At 52.8% G+C, this 21,682-nt stretch overlaps 1 protein-coding gene and 1 pseudogene across 1 annotated transcript; one reads left to right on the forward strand and one right to left on the reverse strand.

Annotated features, from left to right (window-relative positions):
• Window positions 1–21,682, forward strand: part of LOC135405246 (zinc finger protein 850-like) — a 195,080-nt pseudogene that overhangs the window by 141,368 nt on the left and 32,030 nt on the right.
• Window positions 1,773–4,178, reverse strand: LOC135404713 (maestro heat-like repeat family member 5). Its single transcript, XM_064639453.1, has 6 exons — window positions 4,074–4,178; window positions 3,810–3,965; window positions 3,551–3,652; window positions 3,322–3,424; window positions 3,026–3,070; window positions 1,773–2,714 (listed from the first exon to the last, which is right to left on the reverse strand). The coding sequence occupies exons 1-6, from the start codon at window positions 4,176–4,178 to the stop codon at window positions 2,623–2,625; spliced, it is 603 nt and encodes a 200-aa protein (XP_064495523.1). The 3' UTR covers window positions 1,773–2,622.

Consider the following 21,682-nt stretch of genomic DNA (forward strand, 5'->3'; position numbering starts at 1 on the left):
GCGTTTGGGGAGCCGAAGAGCAAAAGGTCTCGGGTGCCGTAGCTGGAGGGTGCAGGCGCTGGAGCAGGGGCTGTGAAGTCTCTCTGCTTTGGAGACTACCAGAAGACTTGGAAGAGTTAACTTGTAAAGTACACCTACAAACTCAGACGAAGGTGTCCATTCCTCCTCTTGCTTAGCACACAGAGAGGTACGTGGAGACTGGGATAGCTGGGGTTGTGTTTCTGCTCAGCTCTCCACATGCTTGCACAAGAAGAGTTTGATGTGTGCATGTGAATTTCTCTGCCTTCTGAACAGAATGGCAGCACTAGTCTTGGGTCTGTTCCATACACTCTTGTGCTGGGTGAACACAGTTTCACTCCGAGCTAGTTCTGGGTTATTGCCAAGACAATGTCACCTGCATGCAGCCCAGAGAAGCTCCTTTATGCCTTAATCCTGATGGTAAGGGAGAGAAAGAGTAGAGGCTCTAAAGTTGTGCCTTTGTTTCCAAGACAGTAAAGGAGGAGCAAATGATTCCATTGATCCAAACAGCAGTTTGCTTGTAAGAGTTAGGGGGAAAAAAAAAGGAACCAAAAAAACCCTACATTTCTTCTGAGTAGAGAAGGTGCAGAGGAGACGAGAATTTTCGAGACCAAGATAGTTATAAACATTTGGAGGCCAAGAAGCTCAGCGTGTGCAGTCAGGTAATGAGCACAATAAAATCAGGTGGGGAGGAAGGAGAGCTGAGTGTGTAGAGAACAGATCAACATCTTGATCCTATGGCAAGGAGATGGCTGGTGCTTTCTGCTGTCAGCCAGGGGCTGTGGCTGAGGTGTGATGCTTGTGCTTTGGGGTGCTTGCAGGGGTTGATGAATAGGTGTAGAGCAGATTGGTGGTATTTTTGTTGTTGTTTGGGAGTACTCAGGTACCCTGTGGGTAGGCTTGAGGTTGATGTCCTGAAGGTGTTGTCTCTGAGACAGTCAGTGCTGCGAGTGAGTGTGAGACAGAAGGGCCCCAGCCCAGCTGCAATGGCTGAGCTGAGGTGTTGCCTGAGGCAGAGCAGAGTTGCCAGGGGTTTGCTGAGTGGGTGCGTGCCCAGCTTGCCAGGCTCCCTGTGGCACTGGAGAGAAAGTGCTGGTGGGACCTGTGCTAAAGCAGTTTTAAATGTGTCCCAGAGCCCTAGGGACAAGGGCAGCCTGAAGTGCCCTTGTCCCTGTGTGTGTGTGCCCACGGCACAAGGGGCGAAAGCAAGGCAGGAGCGGGCCCGTGAGCTGCAGGGCTGAGGTTTGTGGCGATTGAGTTCCACAAAGATGCAGGTCAGGGGGAGAAAGTGAATGTTTATTAATGTAAGGTGAAGGGGAGGGATGAAGCTTCTTAAGGTAATGGGAAAGGGAGGGATGAGGTGTGGGCAGGAGAAGGGAAGGGGAGGGGAGGGAAGAGAAGGTTTGGGAAGGGAAGGGAAGGTTTGGCAAGGGGAGGAGAGGGAAGGTTTGGGAAGGTTTGGGGAGGGGAAAGGAGGGGAGGGAAGGGGAGGGAAGATTTGGGGAGGGGAGGGGAGAGGAGGGAAGGTTTGGGAAGGTTTGGGGAGGGAAGGAAAGGGGATGGAGGGGAAGGGAGGGGAGGGGAGCTGATATTAATCTAAGGGGAAGGGGAGGGATGAATCTTCTTAAGCTAAGGGGAAAGGGAGGGATGAAGTGTGGACAGGGGAAGGTTTGGGGAGGTAAGGGAAGGTTTGGGAAGGGGAGGGGAGGGGAAAAGAGGGGAGCTGATGTTTATTAATCTAAGGGGAAGGTATGAACCTTCTTAAGCTAAGGGGAAAGGGAGGATTAAGTGTGAGCAGGAGAAGGTTTGGGAAGGTTTGGGGAGGGGAGGGGAGGGGAGGGGAGGGGAGGGGAGGGGAGGGAAGGTTTGGGGGGGAGGGGAGCCTGTGTTTATTACTCTAAGGGGAAGGGGAGGGATGAAGCTTCTTAAGTTAAGGGGAAAGGGAGGGATGAAGTGTGGGCAGGAGAAGGGAAGGGGAGGGGAGAGAAGGTTTGGGAAGGGAAGGCTTGGGAAGGGAAGGGAAGGTTTGGCAAGGGGAGGGGAGGGAATGGAAGGTTTGGGAAGGTTTGGGGAGGGAAGGAAAGGGGATGGAGGGGAAGGGAGGGGAGGGGATCTGATATTAATCTAAGGGGAAGGGGAGGGATGAATCTTCTTAAGCTAAGGGGAAAGGGAGGGATGAAGTGTGGGCAGGAGAAGGGAAGGGGAGGGGAGAGAAGGTTTGGGAAGGGAAGGCTTGGGGAGGAAAGGGAAGGTTTGGCAAGGGGAGGGGAGAGGAGGGGAGCTGATGTTTATTAATCTAAGGGGAAGGGAAGGGATGAACCTTCTTAAGCTAAGGGGAAAGGGAGGATTAAGTGTGGGCAGGAGAAGGTTTGGGAAGGTTTGGAAAGGTTTGGGAAGGGAAGGTTTGGGAAGGGAAGGTTTGGAAAGGTAAGGTTTGGGAAGGGAAGGGGCTGTTCCTAGAGGTGGGCAGGCCAGGAGCTGCCTGGCCTTGCCGGCTGGCTCAGCTGGGCCCAGCATCAGCTGAATCTCCAGCTCCCATGAGAAGTGGTCTCGTCCCTTGGTCTTCCAGTGCTGTTGGAGGGACGCAGGTTGTCTGGCTGGAAATTACTTTGTTACTGCCCGTCTAAAAGCGGACAAGAATTCAGTCCGCATGGTGCAGTAGGACGGGCAGTCGTCCTGGCTCATGGCTTCAAAGGCTGGAAGAGAGAGGAACGGAGCCACGGTCAGAGCCTGGATGTGTGGGAACCTGAGGAGCCCTTCCTGCCAGGGCCATCCCAGCCAGCTCTTGCCATGGCCAGCAGGGAGCAGGGGTCAACAGGATGAGCGGGAAGGTGCTGGCCCCCAATCCTCTCCCTGCCCCTGAAATGTGCCCCTGCTCTGCCCACAGCACCCCTTGTCCGTGCAGGGAGCAGAGCCCCGCGCAGGCAGGGCAGGGATTGCAGCTCCCTGCCCAGGGTCTGTGCTCCCCCCTGCCAGCCCCCAGTGAGAGCCCACTGTCCTCACTCACCCCTCATGAGGAGCTGCAGGTCTTGCATGTGCCAGGCAGCAATCCCTGGGAACAGAGAGTGTGTCAGGGCCCCAGCAGCACAGCTCCCCCCCCACGGCCTCCTGGCCTGGCAGGGCTGAACCGGGGCCTTCCCGCATCAGGACACCCAAGGGCGCGGCTGGTAGAGGGCAGCAGCAGCCGCCAGGGCACTCGGGGCTCCCCAGCACATCCCTGGGCCACATCCTGCTGCCGCTGGAGCAGCCGGGGCTAGGGTTGAGCTGCAGTGGGGAGGGAGGGACCGCGGGCTTGGGGCTCACCCATGAACCTGACGGCCGCCTCTCGCAGGGGCTGCTGTGGGCTCTGCAGGTAGGGCAGGGCCTGGTGCAGGTGCTCGGCCCTTCGGCTCACGTCCTTGTCCATCTGCAGAGGGCACGGGGGTGTCTGTGGCTACAGCAGTGGCAGGGGCACAGTGCCACCCCCACACACTTGGCATCGGGGCCTGGGGGCTTGTCCAGCCTGAGGCTGGGCCTTCAGGGTCATCCTTACCAGGCAATCGCAGAACTTGAAGTGCTGCTCTTTCCTCAACAGCTTCTCCAGGTCCCTTCTCTTGAGGAACCTGGCAGCGCAAAGCAGCACTTCCCGAGAGGCCTGCAGAGCAGCAGAGAGCAGGACATGGCACCACAGCCCAGGGCACAGCCCCTGTGTCCCTGCACCAAGGCCAGCAGGAGGCTGGAGCCCTTGAGGCCCCAGGGCAGGAGGCAGCCCAGCCCCGTGCACAGAGACACCAGAGCCCACGAGTGCTTACCTCTGCCACGCACTGGTTCTCGTCATGCCCGTGGATGAACAGTGGGACCAGGCTCTGGTGCACCTGTGTCTCCAAGAGCTGTGTTCCCTCTTCCACCAGCAGCTCCATCACCTCTTGGAAGAGGCGAATGGAGAGTAGCTGCACGTGGGTGTTGTCCTGGGATAAAAGAGGAGAAAAAGACCTCAGCACTGGATGGTCCAGGCCAACCAGGTACAGGCCTGAACATCCACTAAGTGCCTAGAGGTGAAGGGCACAAAGCCTTACATTGTCAAAGAGTGGCCGGAGTGCCTCAGCCAGCTTGGGGGCAGTGGAGACGAATGCCCGAATGTCTTCATCCTGGAGCATACCCTCAAATACAGAGAGGGTCATCACGACCAGCTCTCCATCTGCATCAGGCAGCAGCTCCAGGAGGATTTCATCCAGGCTGCAGATGCTTTGGGCCTGTGTGGAACACAGTGCTGTGCTGTCAAGCCCTGAACAGCTACCCCACCAAGAGCTCTCTGGCAGTGCAACCCCGCGCTGTTGCCCCGGGGCCCAGAGGCCAAAGGCTTGTCCCACAGGGCCAGGGCAGCAGAAGAGGGAGGCAGGAGAGCTGGGAGCAGCTGCCACAGCTCCCAAAGCCCAGCCAAACCCAAGCACCTCCCCTCCCCAGCCCCAGGCTGACCGTGTGGCTTCAGCCGGGTGTCCCCTTCTCACCATTGAGGGATCCACAGCAAGCACCAGGAGGCCTCTGAGTGCCAGGTGCTGCCTCTCTGGGCACTGGCTCCGCAGGTTCTTTGAGAGGATGGGCAGGACACTGTCATGACATTTACTCCTGTCCAGAAAGTCCAGGACCTGGAAGGCAGAGAGCAGTGACGGGGTGCCCGGGTGGCAGGAGCCTGGAGCTGCTCAGGGCTGGGCCCAGGCAGCAGCACAGGGTGCAGGCACCGTCCCAGGCAGCTGTGGCTGTGAGAGGGCAGAGAGGGGGAGGCAGGCAGGCCAGGCAGCGCTCGCCATCAGGCTCACCTCGACAAGGAAGGCCAGGGCAGGCAGCTCCCAACGGGGGTCCTCAGTGCTGAGCAGCCCCAGGAGGTGGATTGCCATTGGGGAATAGAAAGGGAGCAAGACGTGGTGCATCTCCCTGTCAGGGGGAAAGAAGGAACCATGGAGCCTGAGCAGGGTGGGCAAAGCTCTCCCATCAGGCTGTGTGGGGTGCCCCATGCCCAGGGCAGAGATGATGGGGGCAGCAGGGACAAGGGTGTCTCACCTGGCCAGCAGCCCCACTGCATAGTGCTGGGTGTCAGCACAGAGGAGCGTGTCCCAGCCACACTTGCGCTCCACTGACACCACCTCATTGTCTCACTGCAGCCGGCAGAAGAGGGCCTTGATGGTCTGGACCAAAAACCTGTGTGCAGAGCAAAGGCCAGGTCATGCTGGGAGCCCTGGCCCCAGCCCCCAGGGCATGGCAGGGAGAGAGGACTGGGATGGAGCACCTGTTGGGCTGGGTGGGAAGGTGGTGTTGCTCCAGGCATCCCCTCCAGAAGGTGTTCACCTCTTCTGGCACCTGCTCTGTACTCATGGACACTTGGAACAGCAGAGCCACGAGCAGGCGGGGGATGTAATTCATGACTGCATCCTGGCACTTGGGCTCCTGGATGATCAGCCACAGTGCCAGGGTTGCCTGCAATCAAAGCACACAGAGACAGCGCTCAGTGCAAGATGTCCATGTGTCAGGGCTCAAGTGTGGGAGGGAGAGGTCAGGGGAGAGGCAGGGGGAGCAGCCTGCCTGGTGTTCCTGAACCTGCCCTCAGCTAGATTTGCAGCCCAAGGCCTGAGGCAGGGAGATGCAGGGGTGGGGGAGGTGACATGGGGAGGAGCAGAGGCCACTTCTAGAAACTCACAGCCAGGGCAAACACGTCTCTGTTGTCGCCATCGGAGGTGGACATTCCGTGCACTGGCCAGTCCTCCATCACTCGGAGCAGTGTTGGCAGCACCTTCTCCACTGCTGTTCCCGAGGAGCCGATGCTTCTCCACATCATTGCAGCAGCTCTGTGGAGCCAGAGCTCTGGGTCAGGGGGGTCTCAGCCTCAGCACTGTGGCCTGGGCAGCTGTGGGGGCCCAGGTGACAGCCACGGTGCCTTGAGGGGCAGGGAGGGCATGTGGCAGTAGGATTGGGGGCTGACAGGCCAGGGCTGGGAAATGGAGGGGCCCGAGGTTCCTGGAAGTCTCCATCTGTCTGGCAGACCACATGGGACAGGCTCTAGAGGGTGATGGGCTGTAAGGGTTGGTGATCCCTGAGCCAGCAAGGCAGCTGGGCCCTGTACCTGTCACACACTGGGGCACAGCGCAGGAGAGTCATCACTACATCCCGTGGGTGTGCCTCAGCGAGCCTGCAGATGTTCTTGTGCATCGTGACACCTGGAGCCATGTGGGAGGTGAGGCACTGGTGCATGGATCTCACGATGGTCGGCACCTGGAGAGGCAGTGGGGGAGAGTTGAAGAGGTGCCAGAGGGAGCAGGTTGCCCAGTTTCACCGAGAAATGCTTCCCTTCCCACCACACAGTGTGGCCTCAAAGGCTTAGGGGCCAGCGGACCTGGCATGAGAGGCCACGAGACCCCTGGGGCACTTGAGCCCTGGCCACAGGCTGCTTACTTACAGACACCTTTCCCCTCCATAAAAATCTGGAATGGCAGCTGTATTGAATTTCTGTGGCCAGGTCTTGGTTCCCGACCACGAGACTGGAGGCCACAAAACCCCAGGGCAGGAGGCAGCTCAACCCCTGCCACGGGGACCCCAGAGCCCACAGTGCTCACCTCTGCCACGCACTGGTGCTCATCATAGTGCAGGAAGAACCACAGCACCAGGCTCTGGTGCATCTGCATCTCCAAGGGCTGTGTTCCCCCTTCCACCAGTACCTCCATCACCGTTTGGAAGAAGTGAAAGGAGGACAGCTGCACATGGGTGCAAAAGAAGAGAAAAAGACCTCAGCACTGGATGCTCCAGGCCAACCAGGCACAGGCACAAGCCTGAACATCCACAGGGCACAAAGTTTCCTGGCAGCAGCCAGTGCCTGTGGACTGGGGACACAAAGCCTTACGTTGTCAAAGAGTGGCCGGAGCGCCTCAGCCAGCTTGGGGGCAGTGGAGATGAGTGCCCGAATGTCTTTGTCCCGGATCACAGTCACAAACACAGAGAGGGTCATCACGACCAGCTCTCCGTCTGCATCAGGCAGCAGCTCCAGGAGGTGTTGAGACAGGCTACAGATGCTTTGGGCCTGTGTGGAACACAGTGCTGTGCTGTCAAGCCCTGAACAGCTGCCCCACCAACAGCTCTCTGGCGGTGCAACCCCACCCTGCTGCTCCGGGGCCCAGAGGCCAAAGACCTGTCCCGCAGGGCCCAGGCAGCAGAACAGGGAGGCAGGAGAGCTGGGAAGAGCATCCACAGCTGCCAGAGCCATGCCAAGCCCAAGGGACTGCCTTCCCCAGCCCCAGGTTGCCCGTGTGGCTTCAGCCGGGTGTCCCCTTCTCACCATTGACAGATCCATCCAGAGCACCATGCGGCCTCGGAGAGCCAGGCGACATCTCTCTTGGCACTCGCTCTGCAGGTGCCTTGACAGGATCTGTTCAACACTGCTCTGACATCTCCTTCCGTCCAGATAGTCCAGGAGCTGGAAGGCAGAGAGCAGTGACAGGGTACCCGGGCAGCAGGAGCCCGGAGCTGCCCAGGGCTGGGCCCAGGCAGCAGCACAGGGCGCAGGCACCGTCCCAGGCAGCTGTGGCTGTGAGAGGGCAGAGAGGGGGAGGCAGCTGGGCCAGGCAGCGCTTGCCATCGGGCTCACCTCCACAAGGAACTCCAGGGCAGGCAGCTCCCAACGGGGGTCCTCAGAGCTGAGCAGCCCCAGCAGGTGGATTGTCAGTGGGGAATGGGAGGGGGTCAGTTGGCGGCGCATCTCCCTGTCAGGGGGAAAAGCATGAACCCTGAGCAGGGTGGGTAAAGCTCTCCCAGCAGTGACTCACAGAGTCTTGGTCTTTTCCCAGCAGCCCAGGATGGGACGTGGGCACTATGGCAGGTGGCTCCTCCTGTGCACCCGCCTCGCGCAGCCTTTTCCAAGCTACTCAGCCATCCCTTGGGGCCAAGGCCCTCTGCCCTACACCCATAGGGGCTGTGTGGAGTGCCCTGTGCCCAGGGTAGAGATGATGGGAGCAGCAGAGACAAGATTGTCTCACCTGACATGCAGACCCACTGCATAGTGATGAGTGTCGGAATTCAGGAGTGGGTCCCAGGCAAGCCTGCGCTTCCTTGCCATCCAAATATCCTCCCACGGCAGGTGGCAGAGCAGGGCCTTGATGGTCTCTATCAAAAACCTGTGTGCAGAGCAAAGGCCAGGTCATGCTGGGAGTGCTGGCCCCAGCCCCGAGGGCATGGCAGGGAGAGAGGACTGGGATGGAGCACCTGCTGGGCTGGGTGGGAAGGCGGTGTTGCTCCAGGCATCCCCTCCAGAAGGCGTTCACCTCTTCTGGCACCTGCTCTGTGCTCATGGACACTTGGAACAGCAGAGCCACGAGCAGGTGAGGGATGTAATTTATGACTGTACCCTGGCACGTGGGCTCCTGGATGATCAGCCACAGTGCCAGGGTTGCCTGCAATCAAAGCACACAGAGACAGCGCTCAGTGCGAGAGGTCCACGTGGCAGGGCCCGAGTGTGGGAGGGAGAGGCCGGGGAGAGGCAGGGGGAGCAGCCTGCCTGGTGTCCCTGAACCTGCCCCTCAGCCACATTTGCAGCCCAAGGCCTGAGGCAGAGAGATGCAGGGGTGGGGGAGGATGGAGAGCCACTGGAGAGGCGACGTGGGGAGGAGCAAAGGCCACTTCTAGAAACTCACAGCTGGGGCAAACATGTCTCTGTTGTCGCCATCGGAGGTGGACATTCCGTGCACTGGCCAGTCCTCCATCACTCGGAGCAGTGTTGGCAGCACCTTCTCCACTGCTGTTCCTGAGGAGCCGATGCTTCTCCACATCATTGCAGCAGCTCTGTGGAGCCAGAGCTCTGGGTCAGGGGGGTCTCAGCCTCAGCACTGTGGCCTGGGCAGCTGTGGGGGCCCATGTGACAGCCACGGTGCCTTGAGGGGCAGGGAGGGCATGTAGCAGTAGGATTGGGGGCTGACAGGCCAGCGATGGGAAATGGAGGGGCCCAAGGTTCCTGGAAGTCTCCATCTGTCTGGCAGACCACATGGGACAGGCTCTGCAGGGTGAGGGGTTGTAAGGTTTGGTGATCCCTGAGCCAGCAAGGCAACTGGGCCCTGTACCTGTCACACTCTGGGGCACAGCGCAGGAGAGTCATCACCACATCGCATGGGTGTGCCTCAGCAAGCCTGCAGATGTCAGTGTGAGGAGACACGTGGGAGGTGAGGTCATGGTAGATGTACCAAACGATGGTCGGCACCTGGAGAGGCAGTGGGGGACAGTTGAGGAGCTGCCAGAGGGAGCAGGTTGCCCAGCTTCTCTGAGAAGTGCTTCCCTTCCCACCACACTCTGCTGGCCTTAAAGGCTTAGGGGCCCAGCAGACCCAACTTGAGAGGCCACAAGACCCCTGGGGGACTTAAACTCTGGCCACAGGCTGCTTACTGGCTTCCAACTGGAGACACCTTTCCCCTCCAAAAAGTGCACATTGGGAGCATCAGTCACACTCTCAGCTGGCGTGGTGGCAGTGTTTCCGATGCCCTCACTCGTGGCGTCACCCTCTGCCATGAGATCACTTGTTGTGGTTTCGGTGTTGGTTGTGTCATCAGTCACGGCAGTCTCAGGGTTTGCTGCGTCATCCATCGGTGCCTCATCAGAGCTTGCTCTGCCCTCAGTCGGCATCGGTGTGATGTCAGCCTGTGCCACGAGATCAGTGTCAGAGCTGGTTGTGTCTTCAGCCAAAGCGGTGTCAGGCTTTGCTGTGCCGTCCATCGGTGCTGCATCAGAGGGTGATGTGCCATCAATGGCCATCGGCGCCATGTCAACCTTGGCCATGACATCAGTCGCTGTGGTGTCAGAGCCGGTTGTGTCACCAGCCAAAGCGGTGTCAGGCTTTGCTGTGCCGTCCATCGGTGCTGCATCAGAGGGTGATGTGCCATCAATGGCCATCGGCGCCATGTCAACCTTGGCCATGACATCAGTCGCTGTGGTGTCAGAGCCGGTTGTGTCTTCAGCCAAAGCGATGTCGGGCTTTGCTGTGCAATGACTGGGTTCTGTGTCATCCTTTGCAATGAGATCGGCCAGTGCGGTGTCAGGGTTGGCCGTGTCCTCGCTCACAGCGGTGTCAGAGGTTTCCGTGTGATCAATCGGCGCGGTGCTGCCATCAGGCTTTTCTTTGAGCTCAACTGGCCTGGTGTCAGGCTCTGACACGAGCTCAGGTGGTGTGGTTCTGGGTGTTCTACGCTGAATGCGCATGATTTTCAGCAACCTCTGCAGGAGAAGAAAGGGTAGGGAAGAGAGGGAAGTCCATGGGAGCGCTCCACCAGCAGTGCCAGGCGGAGCAGGCACAGCAGGCCCAGCCCAGGGGGGGATGGCTGCAGGTACCTGAACTGCTCTGCGGAAGCGGCCACGGGGGTGGTCCTGCTCCTCTGTCCGGTCCTGGCCTGCATCTGTCAAAGAGCGAGCGCAGGCAGAGCTGAGGGGCTGCAGGAGAGGCCAGGGAACACAGCCCAGCCCTGCACTCCACAGGCAGGGCCGGCCCTGGGGTGCCCAGTGGATGGAGCAGGGATGCTGGGGGGTCAGCCTGGGCCCCTCTTCCCCCCTCCTTTTTCCCTGGACGTGTCCAGAGGGGACAGGAAGGGGCCAAGCTGGCTGCAGCCACCAGCCCTGTTGCCCAGCTCCAGCACTCACCCTGCTGCAGGGGCTCCTCAGCTTGCTGTGCTGGGGCCACCCCAGGGCCTCTGCTGCTCTTCTTCCTCCTCAGCAGCCTGAACAGGCTGAAGCGTCTCCCTGCCATCCCACAGTCTTGTCTCAAGGGAACTTGCACGAGAGACGCTTCGGAAAAAACCCTGGTGGGCAAATCTCACAAAATAGCCTCGAGGGCACCTTCCACAGGGACTGCAGGTGACCGAGTCCCGTGGTCTGGCCTCGAGGGCACCTTCCACAGGGATTGCAGGTGACCAAGTCCTGTGGTCTGGCCTTGAGGGCACCTTCCACAGGCACTGGTGATGCCCAGAAAAGCTCCGGGTCACCAAGGCCTGTGGCCTGGCCTCGAGGGCCACTCCCACAGGGAGTGGGGATGCCTCGGAAAAACCTCCGGGTCACCAACTCCTGTGGTATGGCCTCAAGGGAACTTGCAAGAAAAAGAACTCTCAGAATCGCTTCGGGTCAGCAACGAATGAGTTGGCTGCGAGGAGACTCCTCACAGCACCGCTCAGTCCCGTCCTGACCAGACGCGTGCTCCGAGCACTGTGGCACGGCCGCGTTGCCGCCCAACACCTATATCAGGATGTGTCACAAAGGGCCCTTGGACACCCTGCCCTGTCCCATCCCATTGGCGACGGTCACCATGTCACAAAGGGCCCTGTGACACACGGACACGGGCCATGTGGCCTCCCCCAACCTGGCCAACCTGCCCCAGGTTGGAAGGAATCCATTCCCTAAAGCATCTGAGACAGTTGGACATGAACTTTAGGAATGGCTCCAAAAAGGAGCAAACACTCCCCTCCTGTGCCTGCTCGTGGCAGCAGAAAGAGCCCTCTCGGCTACCAACACAGCAGCAGTGGGAAGGGCACGGGGCCTCCACAGAAGCTGGCATGGCCTCCTTGGGAGAAGTCTTGGCTGGTGGCCATCCTAAACACAGGGGCTGTGACACAATGTGTGGGCAAGGGCACGAACGCTGCTCTGACCCCTTTAGTCGCAGCTGCACTGAAATCAGCAGCAACTCATTTGCCTTCAAATGGTCCATTGAGAGTCAATTTCAAAAACTAAACAGAAGCAAAAAACCCTGGCATTGTTTGGTTTGCAAAGGGTTTTTTATTAAGGGATAAGAATAGAATAATTCCGGTAAGGGATAAAAGCCCTCGAGGAACAAAAGTTCCCTCAGTCTTCCAAAAGCACCCCAAACAAGGGAGGATATTGCAAAAACACTAATCCTTCCTCTGCTGCAGAGAGCTAACTGGCCAGGAAAGCTTTGAAGGGCTCAAAAATACAAAGCCGAATCTGTATTGGATGATTTGGAGTTGAGAGAGTGAGTGCTCCAGCCTTTCTAAGGCCTTCCAACTCATCCTAGGGATACTCAGGTGGGTGCTTTCAAGTTCAGTGACGTTCCCTGAAGGATCCAGTCCTGTGCCTGAAGACACTTCTATGAGTCTGCTTGCCAAAAAATCTTCATCAATGCATATTGATTGAAAGTTTTGTTTTTCCCGTGTGTTCAGTTTGGCAGGAGCTAAAATTTCAGTAAAACACATCCCCTAATCTAGTAATGTAAATGAATATATCAACTCCAAAACCAACTTGAGGTGGCGTCCAAGCTGCCATATGTTGTGTGCTCTTAGCCCATCGGTGTTTTACCATCAGTATCTCCTCTTCCACAGACTTCACTTTTTTAGGATACTTTTCTATGTCTAGCTCCTTTCAAAAGCAGCAGACAAGGAGCTGTAAAAGTGTACCCAAACCTTACACTTCTGGGTTTAATGCACAGGAAGCAGTTGGTTTGGGTTGGTTTCTACAGCCCTAATGCTTCAGCCATGTGATAAAGGAGCCCAGCTGTGGGTTTTTTAAATATACACAAGTATTTTATCAGCTCTGCTCGTTGCAAGGAACAGTTTGGACACGGACGTTAAAGGACAAAATAAAAACCTCAAAGGGAAGAATAAAATCTAAAAGTGCCTTTGTTATTATTTACATGACTATTTTTTCCTGGCAGAAACATTATCTATGTAAAAAAAAAAATACCCACAAGCAAAAAAACTCCTTTTAGCTGCTAAGCAAACTTACAAACTGTGGGCAGTAGAGCTAGCAGAGCTCAGCAACCTGTGATACTTTCCAGTTGTTTCTATTCTCCCTTTAAAAATAAAAAAGAAAAGGGAAAAAAATGCTCGTCTGCATATCAAGTGCTCTCAAATAAAGACAGTCTTCCATGGTCAGTCCTAGGAACGCTGTAAGCCAGCCTAAATTACATAGCAATAGGCTTAGGGAAGGGACTGGAAGGTTGTTTGATTTGTTTTGGCTTTTGAAAGACTTTTCCACAGTGGAGGTTAAGAAAAATATTGGTTTGTCCCAAAGCCCTAGAAAATAGGAACTGAAAATAGGAATTTCCCAGGGACGCTGGCAATCTGGGGTGTTCCATGTCTCCTGAGAAGCTTGTTGTGCAGCTGGGAGTGCAGCTTTTCTGGGGGAAAAAGAGATGAATAAAATCATTTTTGGCTTTACCAAAGGCATCCAAATCCCAGCACCAATTCTAGAAAGGTGGTGTTAGAAAGAGGCACAGCTCAGCGTGGTTTGGGATAGAGGCTTCATGTTTTGCTGATATTTTCTGATAATAATTCCAAATGTAAACGAGAACATCAGGGTCTTTCACAAATGAATTCTCAAAAATGCCAGGAGAGGTTTGAAATGGTTTTCCAAACCTAGTACCTTGCTGAAAGGTCACCTTATTGAAGGCAAGTCGAGATGTTCAATTCTGAGATTTGGCTGGAAATATCCAAGATTTGTATCCTTGAGAATGCCTCTCAAGGCAAAAGCAAAAGGAGATAAATGATGTAAACTTGATCCACATTTTAAACCCACCACTTCACTGAGACGCCAGCAGAAACGTCTTTTTTATTACAAAACATTTTATTGTAGTTATTTACACCCATTCCTCGATAAGTGTATAAATGTAAACATTTATTATAGATGTATTTCTCTTATCTTACAGTCCATCCCTTGTTCAGGTTAAATGTCATTTTTTTTTAAGCATACAGGTCGTGAGGGGATTTCAGCTATATTCACAGAATATACATCTGCGTGCAGGGGAGGTCCACCAGCCCTAAGCCAGTGGTACAGACACTGTCCCGTTAGCTCTGCTCCTGCTCCTCGTGTGTACGCTGGACTCTGGGATCTCGTCGGCGTGATCCTCACTCTTCTTCTCCTTCAGGCTGTTGATGAACCTCAGGGTTATCTCATCCCATTCCTCGGAGAGCAGCATGAGCAGGAACCCAATGCAGATGATGATGGTGGCTCCCAACCTCACCACGCTGAAGATCATTTTGTGCTTCACCAGATCCACAGCTGCAGGGAAGGAAACAACAACAACAACAACATCAAACCAGCAGTGGGATGTGTCACCAAAACCAGGACAAATCGAACTCTGTAGCTATTTTTTTAGTATTGCAAAGCAGGCATTACTTTATTACCTTGTTATTTCTATGCATTTATATACTTTAATAATAATCTATTACCATTATTATCAGGGTGCTTGTGGGGTCACTCCACCAGACACACACACCCACTTTCAATACTTTCCACTATTTTATGCATTTTTAGCAAACAAAGGAATTAATGCTCATTGGCTATAAATTTCATAATCCTCTTCATCAATTAGTATTCTATCTTCTATTGATTATTGATTGCTCGCTTCACATGCTAATTAATCCACATTTTCAGTCTTTTTGTTATCTTTTTCCCAGACAGAGAGTTTCAGCACAATTGCTGAATTGTCTTTGTTAGTTTTTTCCTTGTCTCTGATTTCCAACATATGGATGATGGCATCAGAGCAGCCTGGCACGTCTCTGTGACCCATGTGCTGCACTCTGGCTGTGACAGTGGCCATGTAGCTCTCAGATCTTCAGAGCGAGCAGCACCCTTAGTTCAGAGAACAGCTTTGACCTGATAGCACAGTACTGGAAGTGCCATATCTCTTCCATCCCTCACCCCCTCATGTAGGCTCTGAGGAAGCCTTGTGGGATCCAAGCCTCAAGGTTTCCATGTGAAAGGGTCTATGAGGAGCAGCTGAGGGAGCTGGGGGGGCTCAGCCTGGAGAAAAGGAGGCTCAGGGTGACCTTCTCACTCTCTACAACTCCCTGACAGGAGGTTGTAGACAGGTGGGTGTTTGCCTCTCAGGTAACAAGTGATAGAGCAAGTGGAAATGGCCTCAGGTTGGATATCAGGAAATATTTATTAATTGGAAGAATGGTTAAGGACTGGACCAGGCTCCTCAGGGAAATGGCGGAGTCACCATCCCTGAAAGTGTTCGAGAAGTGAGTAGACGTGGCACTTCACTGTATCGTTAACTGGCCATGGGCATATTTTGTTGAGTGGAGATTTTGAAGGTCTTTTCCAACCTTAATGAATCTATGATTCCATGATTTCTTCTCTGAGAGGGAAGGCACTTTATGGAAACTCTTCATCTTCAACAGTTTGCACCAGCAGAATGTTTCCTTGGGCTGCACAGACCAGGGACTGGGAGAGAGCAGCATGTGGGTCAGAGAGCTGGAGTCGGTGCCTCCCAGACCCACAACCAGCACCAAGAGGGCACCTGAGCCCTTGGGCAGCCTCCTTCAGGTACTGATTGTTCTGCAGCTCTGACCTGCATCCCCCTAAAAATAGATGTTTCTTTGAAAACATGCTCAAATCCCAGGAGCAGCGAGGCTGAGAGGGTGGAACAGCAGAGGCAGAGGCTGTTCAACAAGACAGGACTCTGGAATAAATTTCCACGTATACCCCCTGCCCTGATGACAACAGATTTTGAGTATTTGGACAATAAACTGCTTGTGCTGTCTGTGTGCCCGTGGGCTTATTTTTCCACCACCAGCCGTGGTACCTGCATTTCCAGGGACGCTGAGCACTGTGCCGATGGAGATCAGGATGGGGTATGTGAGCACGACACCAACTTTAACCAGGATATTGAAAGCCAGGGAAAAACAGAGCAAATCATACATGATTACAGGGAAAAACACTAGAGTGAGATATTTCTCTTCCACTTCACCCTACAAGTGTGATATCAGTATCCACACCACAATTATGTAGTTGTCACAAAGTGAGTGATTTTGGTTTTTTTATTTAGGAGTGTGAAATGAGGGGAAGTTCTGACTGGTGTAATGGGAAGGGCTGGATGGCCTTTCACAAACTGTAATACCAAGGTTATCACACTCATATTTCATGGCTTTTCCCAAGCTTTAATCAGATACAAACAACCTGTTTTTGCTGCCAGAAACGTTCATTTGTTCCCCTACCAGAAGGGTGGTGATCCCAGCTTGCCCTCTTGGCTGAGGCTGTGTTGTCCTTGTCTCAGTGGGACATTTCCCTGACAAAAGGCTGCAAACCCTCCACCTGGACCACACCCCAAAGGTGACAGCAGCAGGAACTCATACTCTAAAGGACACTAAACACAATTAGCTGACGAATTTAACTGCAAATTAAGCAGACTGGGGCAAGACCACAGCCTTGGTGCCATGTTGAAGGCAAAATGAAATCTGACAGATATACAAATATTCAACACCTTAAATTTATGCATTAGTTTTGTTTGGTTTTTTTACATGACAGCGTTACCAGCCAGCTACAATTTCCTTGGGAGATCAAAAGCAAGCTGCAGAAACTTCCAAAAATTTTCTTCTGGTCACTCAGTCCTGCTGCTGAGTCCCCTACACAAAAGGAGCAAAGGGTTGCTCCTCCTTGTCTGCTCCATCAGGTTGTTCCCTCATGGCTGGGATTATACACTTTGGTAGATGGATGGGTGATAAATTAGCCCCGTTTTTTGTCCCTCAGGTGCTCACAGAGGAGCTGAAATTCTGGTTCAAGGCGCTCACAGAGCTCAGCTGTCAGCCCAACCACGTCTCAGGATGGGCTGTGTACCAGGCATTCTCTTTGCTTCCATTTGATAAACGTGTAGTGGAGACAGAAACCTCTTCAATTATGAAATAATAGAGACTTCACTAAAGGAAAGGATGTTGTTATATCTGGAAATTAAAACGCCCCTGGGCTGAATCCAACAGATACTGTGCCTGGCTGGAGAATGGCAATTCTGGCTCAGGAAGAGGGAGCGTTATGGAAGGGCTGTGTGAGCCTTGCCCAGCACCTGCAGCACCCACAGAAAGGTGCCCCAGCACTGGGGATCCATGTGTCAGTGCACAAACACCCCACAGAGTGTGCCAGGAAGACACTGAGAACACACAGCCCTTTGAAATGGGATTTAGAGCAGCCAAGCTATTCCAGAGACAGGGGAATTGGTGTGGAACTAGAGTAGGGATGAAAAAGTGAACCATTATTATGGCTGCTTCATGTTTACTCCCTGCTATTACTATCACTATTAATTATTATTTATAATTATCGCTTATATCTTAATTATTAATTATATATTAATAGTTAGTATTATTTCATTAAGAATAATGAAAAATATAAATCATTTCCAAGGAGTACCAATTTGCACTGGGACCAGACTTAATCTGTGAGAGAACTCTGATGTTTAGGAGGACAGGGGGAAATTGTTTGTGCCAGAGGCTAATTTTGTATTGGTGGGGAGAAAAGAGCTGGAAAAATGAGTATTTTTTTTTTATCACATACCTAACCAGAGGCCAGCTACTCCACACAGGTAACCCCAGGGCACAGCAGAGAAAGGGTACCAGTACTCCACTTTTGTAAAATACAGTATGATTGGGGTGACAGAGATGAAGATGAAATTGAAGAAGCCCAGGGTGGACACAAAATGAGCTGCTTACCCCAAGTTTGCACTTCCAAGGAACATTTTAAACAAAACCTGCAAAGGAGAGGAGAGAAGAGGGGTTTAGAAGTCACGACAGTCATGGGAGCAAAGTTCTCCTGCACAAATTCATTACCAATGTGAGCAAACTCTGTAGCTGGGAGGCAAATTCTGATCCCACTACAACAAACTCCAAAATTTACGCATATTTCACCCTCCTCAAGCCAAAAATAAACACAGCCACGCTCAGCCCAACCTGTTTCTGAGACATGACTCTGCCTTTTCCATCCCTCACCTTCCAGAGCAGCCACTGCTTCCAAGCATTCTCAAGTGTGCTGAGCTCACACCAGGGCTCCAAGCCCAGCAGGAGCCCAGCGTGTGCAGTGCAGGCCTGGGGTGAGCCCTGAATTCCCACTCGGGGAAAACAGCACATCCCACACCAAGGCTCTCCATTCCGCACGGGGAAAGTCCCTTTGAAACAGTGTTTTTAAACAGCGTTGGCATGATTAAAAAATTATCTTAAACTCCTTATAGCATAGCAATGAAGATTTCATTAAAGACTCATAAAGCAAAGCCACCCTGAATATTTGGCAGGTGACAACTAATTACCCTCATCGTGGATTTCCTGACGTGGTGACATCACCTGGTCACAACATGAATGATGCAGGAAATAAAACATTTATTTTACAGCCACTCTCTTTGTACTTGTGCATTTTTAACAGCTGATAATGGTGAATATAAGAATCCAAACGAACAGTCGTGACCTACCTTATTCAAGGCAGATGTGGAGGCTGATCCCACAGCATATGCCACCCCAATGATTGAATCTCCCTGGAAACCATCTGCATATGCCATCATCACAATTCCTGTGATTGCCATGATTGTTGCAACTATCTGCACAGACAAAGCAAAGCAGTGTAAAGTTCAGAGCTACTTCAGCCCGTGGGAAGAGATCCTCACTGTGTGGGGTTCTCATGAGTGTCACTGGCTACTTTCTCTGACTTGGAGCATTCTTGTTTTCCCTTAAATGGGAAAAATTATGGGAGAAATGTAAAGCATAATGAAAGTGTGTGCACTGGTAGTGGTATGGATCTATAGCATTGCAAATTCTGCTGGGACCTACTGACAGGACCTGCACCATTACCTGTTTTATCAGCTAAACATTCCCTTTGGAAAGATTGCTCCAAGATCAAGAAATTCTAAGACATTGTGTTACATTATGCAACAAGGGAAGTATTTAGCAACACCCCAAATTTGATCTGAAATACAAACATTAGATGGCCAAACGTTCTGGACATTAGTCCAGGGGAATGACTCCTGTCTTGTGGAATGCCAGAGTACCACTGGGAGCTTTTCCAGGTTGTTCTGGCCAGCTTTCTTGGACAGACATGACCTAGTTTCTCCATGAAGCCTTTACCTTTGTGCTTAGGTTTCTGGCCTCATTTGGAAATCTCAGACAGGGCATCTAAGAAGCTTCAGAGAAAAAGAACAGGAATAATTAACTACACCATATCTGAAACCCTGGGTCCTGACTCCAAGGACCTTAAGAAAGTGACAGCGAGCCCAACATGTTTTATTCTTTGGAAAACTCCCCCTCTCCACCTAATTGCCCTCAGCATGTAAATAAGGAGTGGGAATTTCAAACACAATGAAGACCCAACTTCCATTGAGTGCAGAGGAAAAGGTGTTTCCTGAGTCAGTGTACAATTCCTGAGCCAACACCAAAGGGAGATGGGCACTTACTTCTTGGAAAACATCACTGAACTCCAATTAAGAAATATTTGGTACTAGACAAACCTAAGCTTCACATGCTTCAGCCCACAGACTTTAAAGGCATCTTGATCCAATCATGTGCCCTTCTGCAGAGCAGCCTGACTTTCAGAGCTCACAGTTTGACCAAGAGTCCCAGAAAATGCATTGATATTCCTGCCAAGCACTTGTGAGCCAGACTGAGGCAGTGAACACAAAAATCCCACAAAAGAATTTTAACAGAGCCAGTCAGTCCCATGATTCAAGGGACACACAGGACAGGGACAAACACCTGACCCAGGTAAAGGTGTCCATACATGGGGAGACAATGGGAAACTCCCAGAGTAGAGACTACAGGTAGAAATGTTAGGGCTCCTAAATCTCATAGGTACCCAGGCCAACATCTTCACAGAGGAACTCATCTCCTGGTTGCAGCTTTAATTACTTCCCTCTCACCATTATCCCTATTTTACCAGTACCTGAGGCACACAGGTACCCCCCTGGCATTGCAGTGGCTGTGCCAAAGGCAGTCAAAAATCACACTGCATGTCTGTGTTCCACCTTACTTCCATTTAAAACATCCAAGCTCCAAGATACAGGTCCACAAAGCTGCCACCTAAGCCTGAAGATATCACTGATACCTCCAAATTCACCATGAAATGGCACTTGAAATCCAAGTCCCCCAGCTTAATGATGTGGGCTGGAGTCACTTGTGTAATCACAGTCTCTCAGTGGTTTGATGAGATCTGAAAGGGCTTTAGCAAGAAGGGACCAAGACAGCTTCCCTCCTCTCCTTCCCAGGATCCCAGAAGTCAGGCCATCCTGGGAGACTCCACAGAAGTCCCAGCCTTGAAGCAATGCTGAATTACACTGAAGACCCCTCAGACATCCATGGCCTCTCCTCTCAGTTTCCAGAAGCCCCCCTTTCCCTGCTCCACTGCCCGGCTGGGTTCATCGCAGGCTGCACTAAACACCTTGCCTTGCATGTAATTCAGATGCAGCATTTCAGCTGTCACCTGGAATATTTCAGCTGGAATGTTTCATGCAGTTTGTCTCACAAGGCAAACCAGAAGAGTCCAGTGCAGTTAACCTCTCCTTCCAAGGGAAAGGATCAAGATGTCGGGGTTGACAGAGAACCTGTCAGCAGCCTGGCAATTAGTGATGAGGAATTTAAACAACTTTTAGGAAATATTTACTGTAATGCCGGACAGAACAAACATAATGCAGCCCAGACCAAAAGTCACCAATCAAAATGTGTGTAGTGTCACCAATAGCATGTCACAGCATGCACAGTGTCTTCAGTGTCACCAATAACGCTGTGTGCAGTGTCTTCTGTACTACCAATTAAAGTGTCTACAGTTTTTTATGCTTGAGACTTTTGACCAATTATGTTGTGGCACGATAGTGTACAAAGAGTATAAAAAAAACACTTGAGAGCAATAAACAGCTTCCTATTCACCTTACACCTGCACTACGTCTGATATCTGTGTCGTTTTGGCCGTTCCAACTTTATCAGCGACAGAATGTGACTGTGAAATCCATCTAATAAACCTCATAAGAGTGGAAGACTTAAAAGTAAATTATTCCCAGAGTTTGTCTCCTTAAGATGTTTTGAGTGTCAATGAACCCTTTGGCATTGAATTCCTGAACTGAGGATCTGAAGACTGAACAAGCCTCTAGAGAAGCAAAATTTATCAGGAAACCTCCAAGTTGCTGAAGATATCAGCAAGCCCCACAGAGGCCATCAATGAAAAGAGACCGTGGAGGGAATGAACTGGGGCAGGAGGAATCCCAGCCCATGGGGGTTGTGGAGGGAGCTGAGTGTCCGTCTGGCCCCAGCTCTGCAGAGCCACAAGGAGACACCTCTGTTGACTCAGCTGAGTCCCTTCCCTCAGTGCAGGTGAAGGAGATCCCTCCTGAGCTCTGTCTGGGTTTCCTGTCTAATGATGGGACATGAAAAGGGGACTCTTGGACTTAACTCTGTGTCTGGAGAAATGACCCTGCTGAAAGAAGTGTCTGTGTCCAGGTGAGAGAAGGCACATCATTATTTCCTTCAGCTGTGTGCCAGCAGGTTCCCCTGGAGCCCCAGGGACAGCTGGAGGGAGCCCAGAGGGGCAGAGCAAGGGCTGCCTGGGGCTGTTGCTGTGCTGCTGAGCTGGGCCAGGCTCCTGGCACACAGGGAGCTCCTGGCAACCAAGAAGAGCTTCAAAGAGACAGCTCTGCTGGTGAGCAGCTCCTCTGCACAGCCCAGCAGGGCTGAGGGCACTGCCTGCAGCACCCAGGGCACAGGAGAGAAGGCAGAGAGATGAGAGGCAGCCTGGGCTGGGAGGTGACTGAGCTCTCACCACGGGAGAAACCTTCCCAGGATTTGAAGGAAGAATTCTCTGGCTGTAGAAAAGTTCAACTTCTCTTCCTGGAGGCATCTCCTAAAGCTGGCCCATCCCACAGCTTCTAGGATCTTTCAGCAGGACTCTCCCAGTTGCTGCAGTGCAGAGGAAGTGGCCATAT

Source organism: Pseudopipra pipra, chromosome W (genome assembly GCF_036250125.1).
Source record: "Pseudopipra pipra isolate bDixPip1 chromosome W, bDixPip1.hap1, whole genome shotgun sequence".
In the NCBI taxonomy this organism is placed as follows: Eukaryota; Metazoa; Chordata; class Aves; order Passeriformes; family Pipridae; genus Pseudopipra; species Pseudopipra pipra.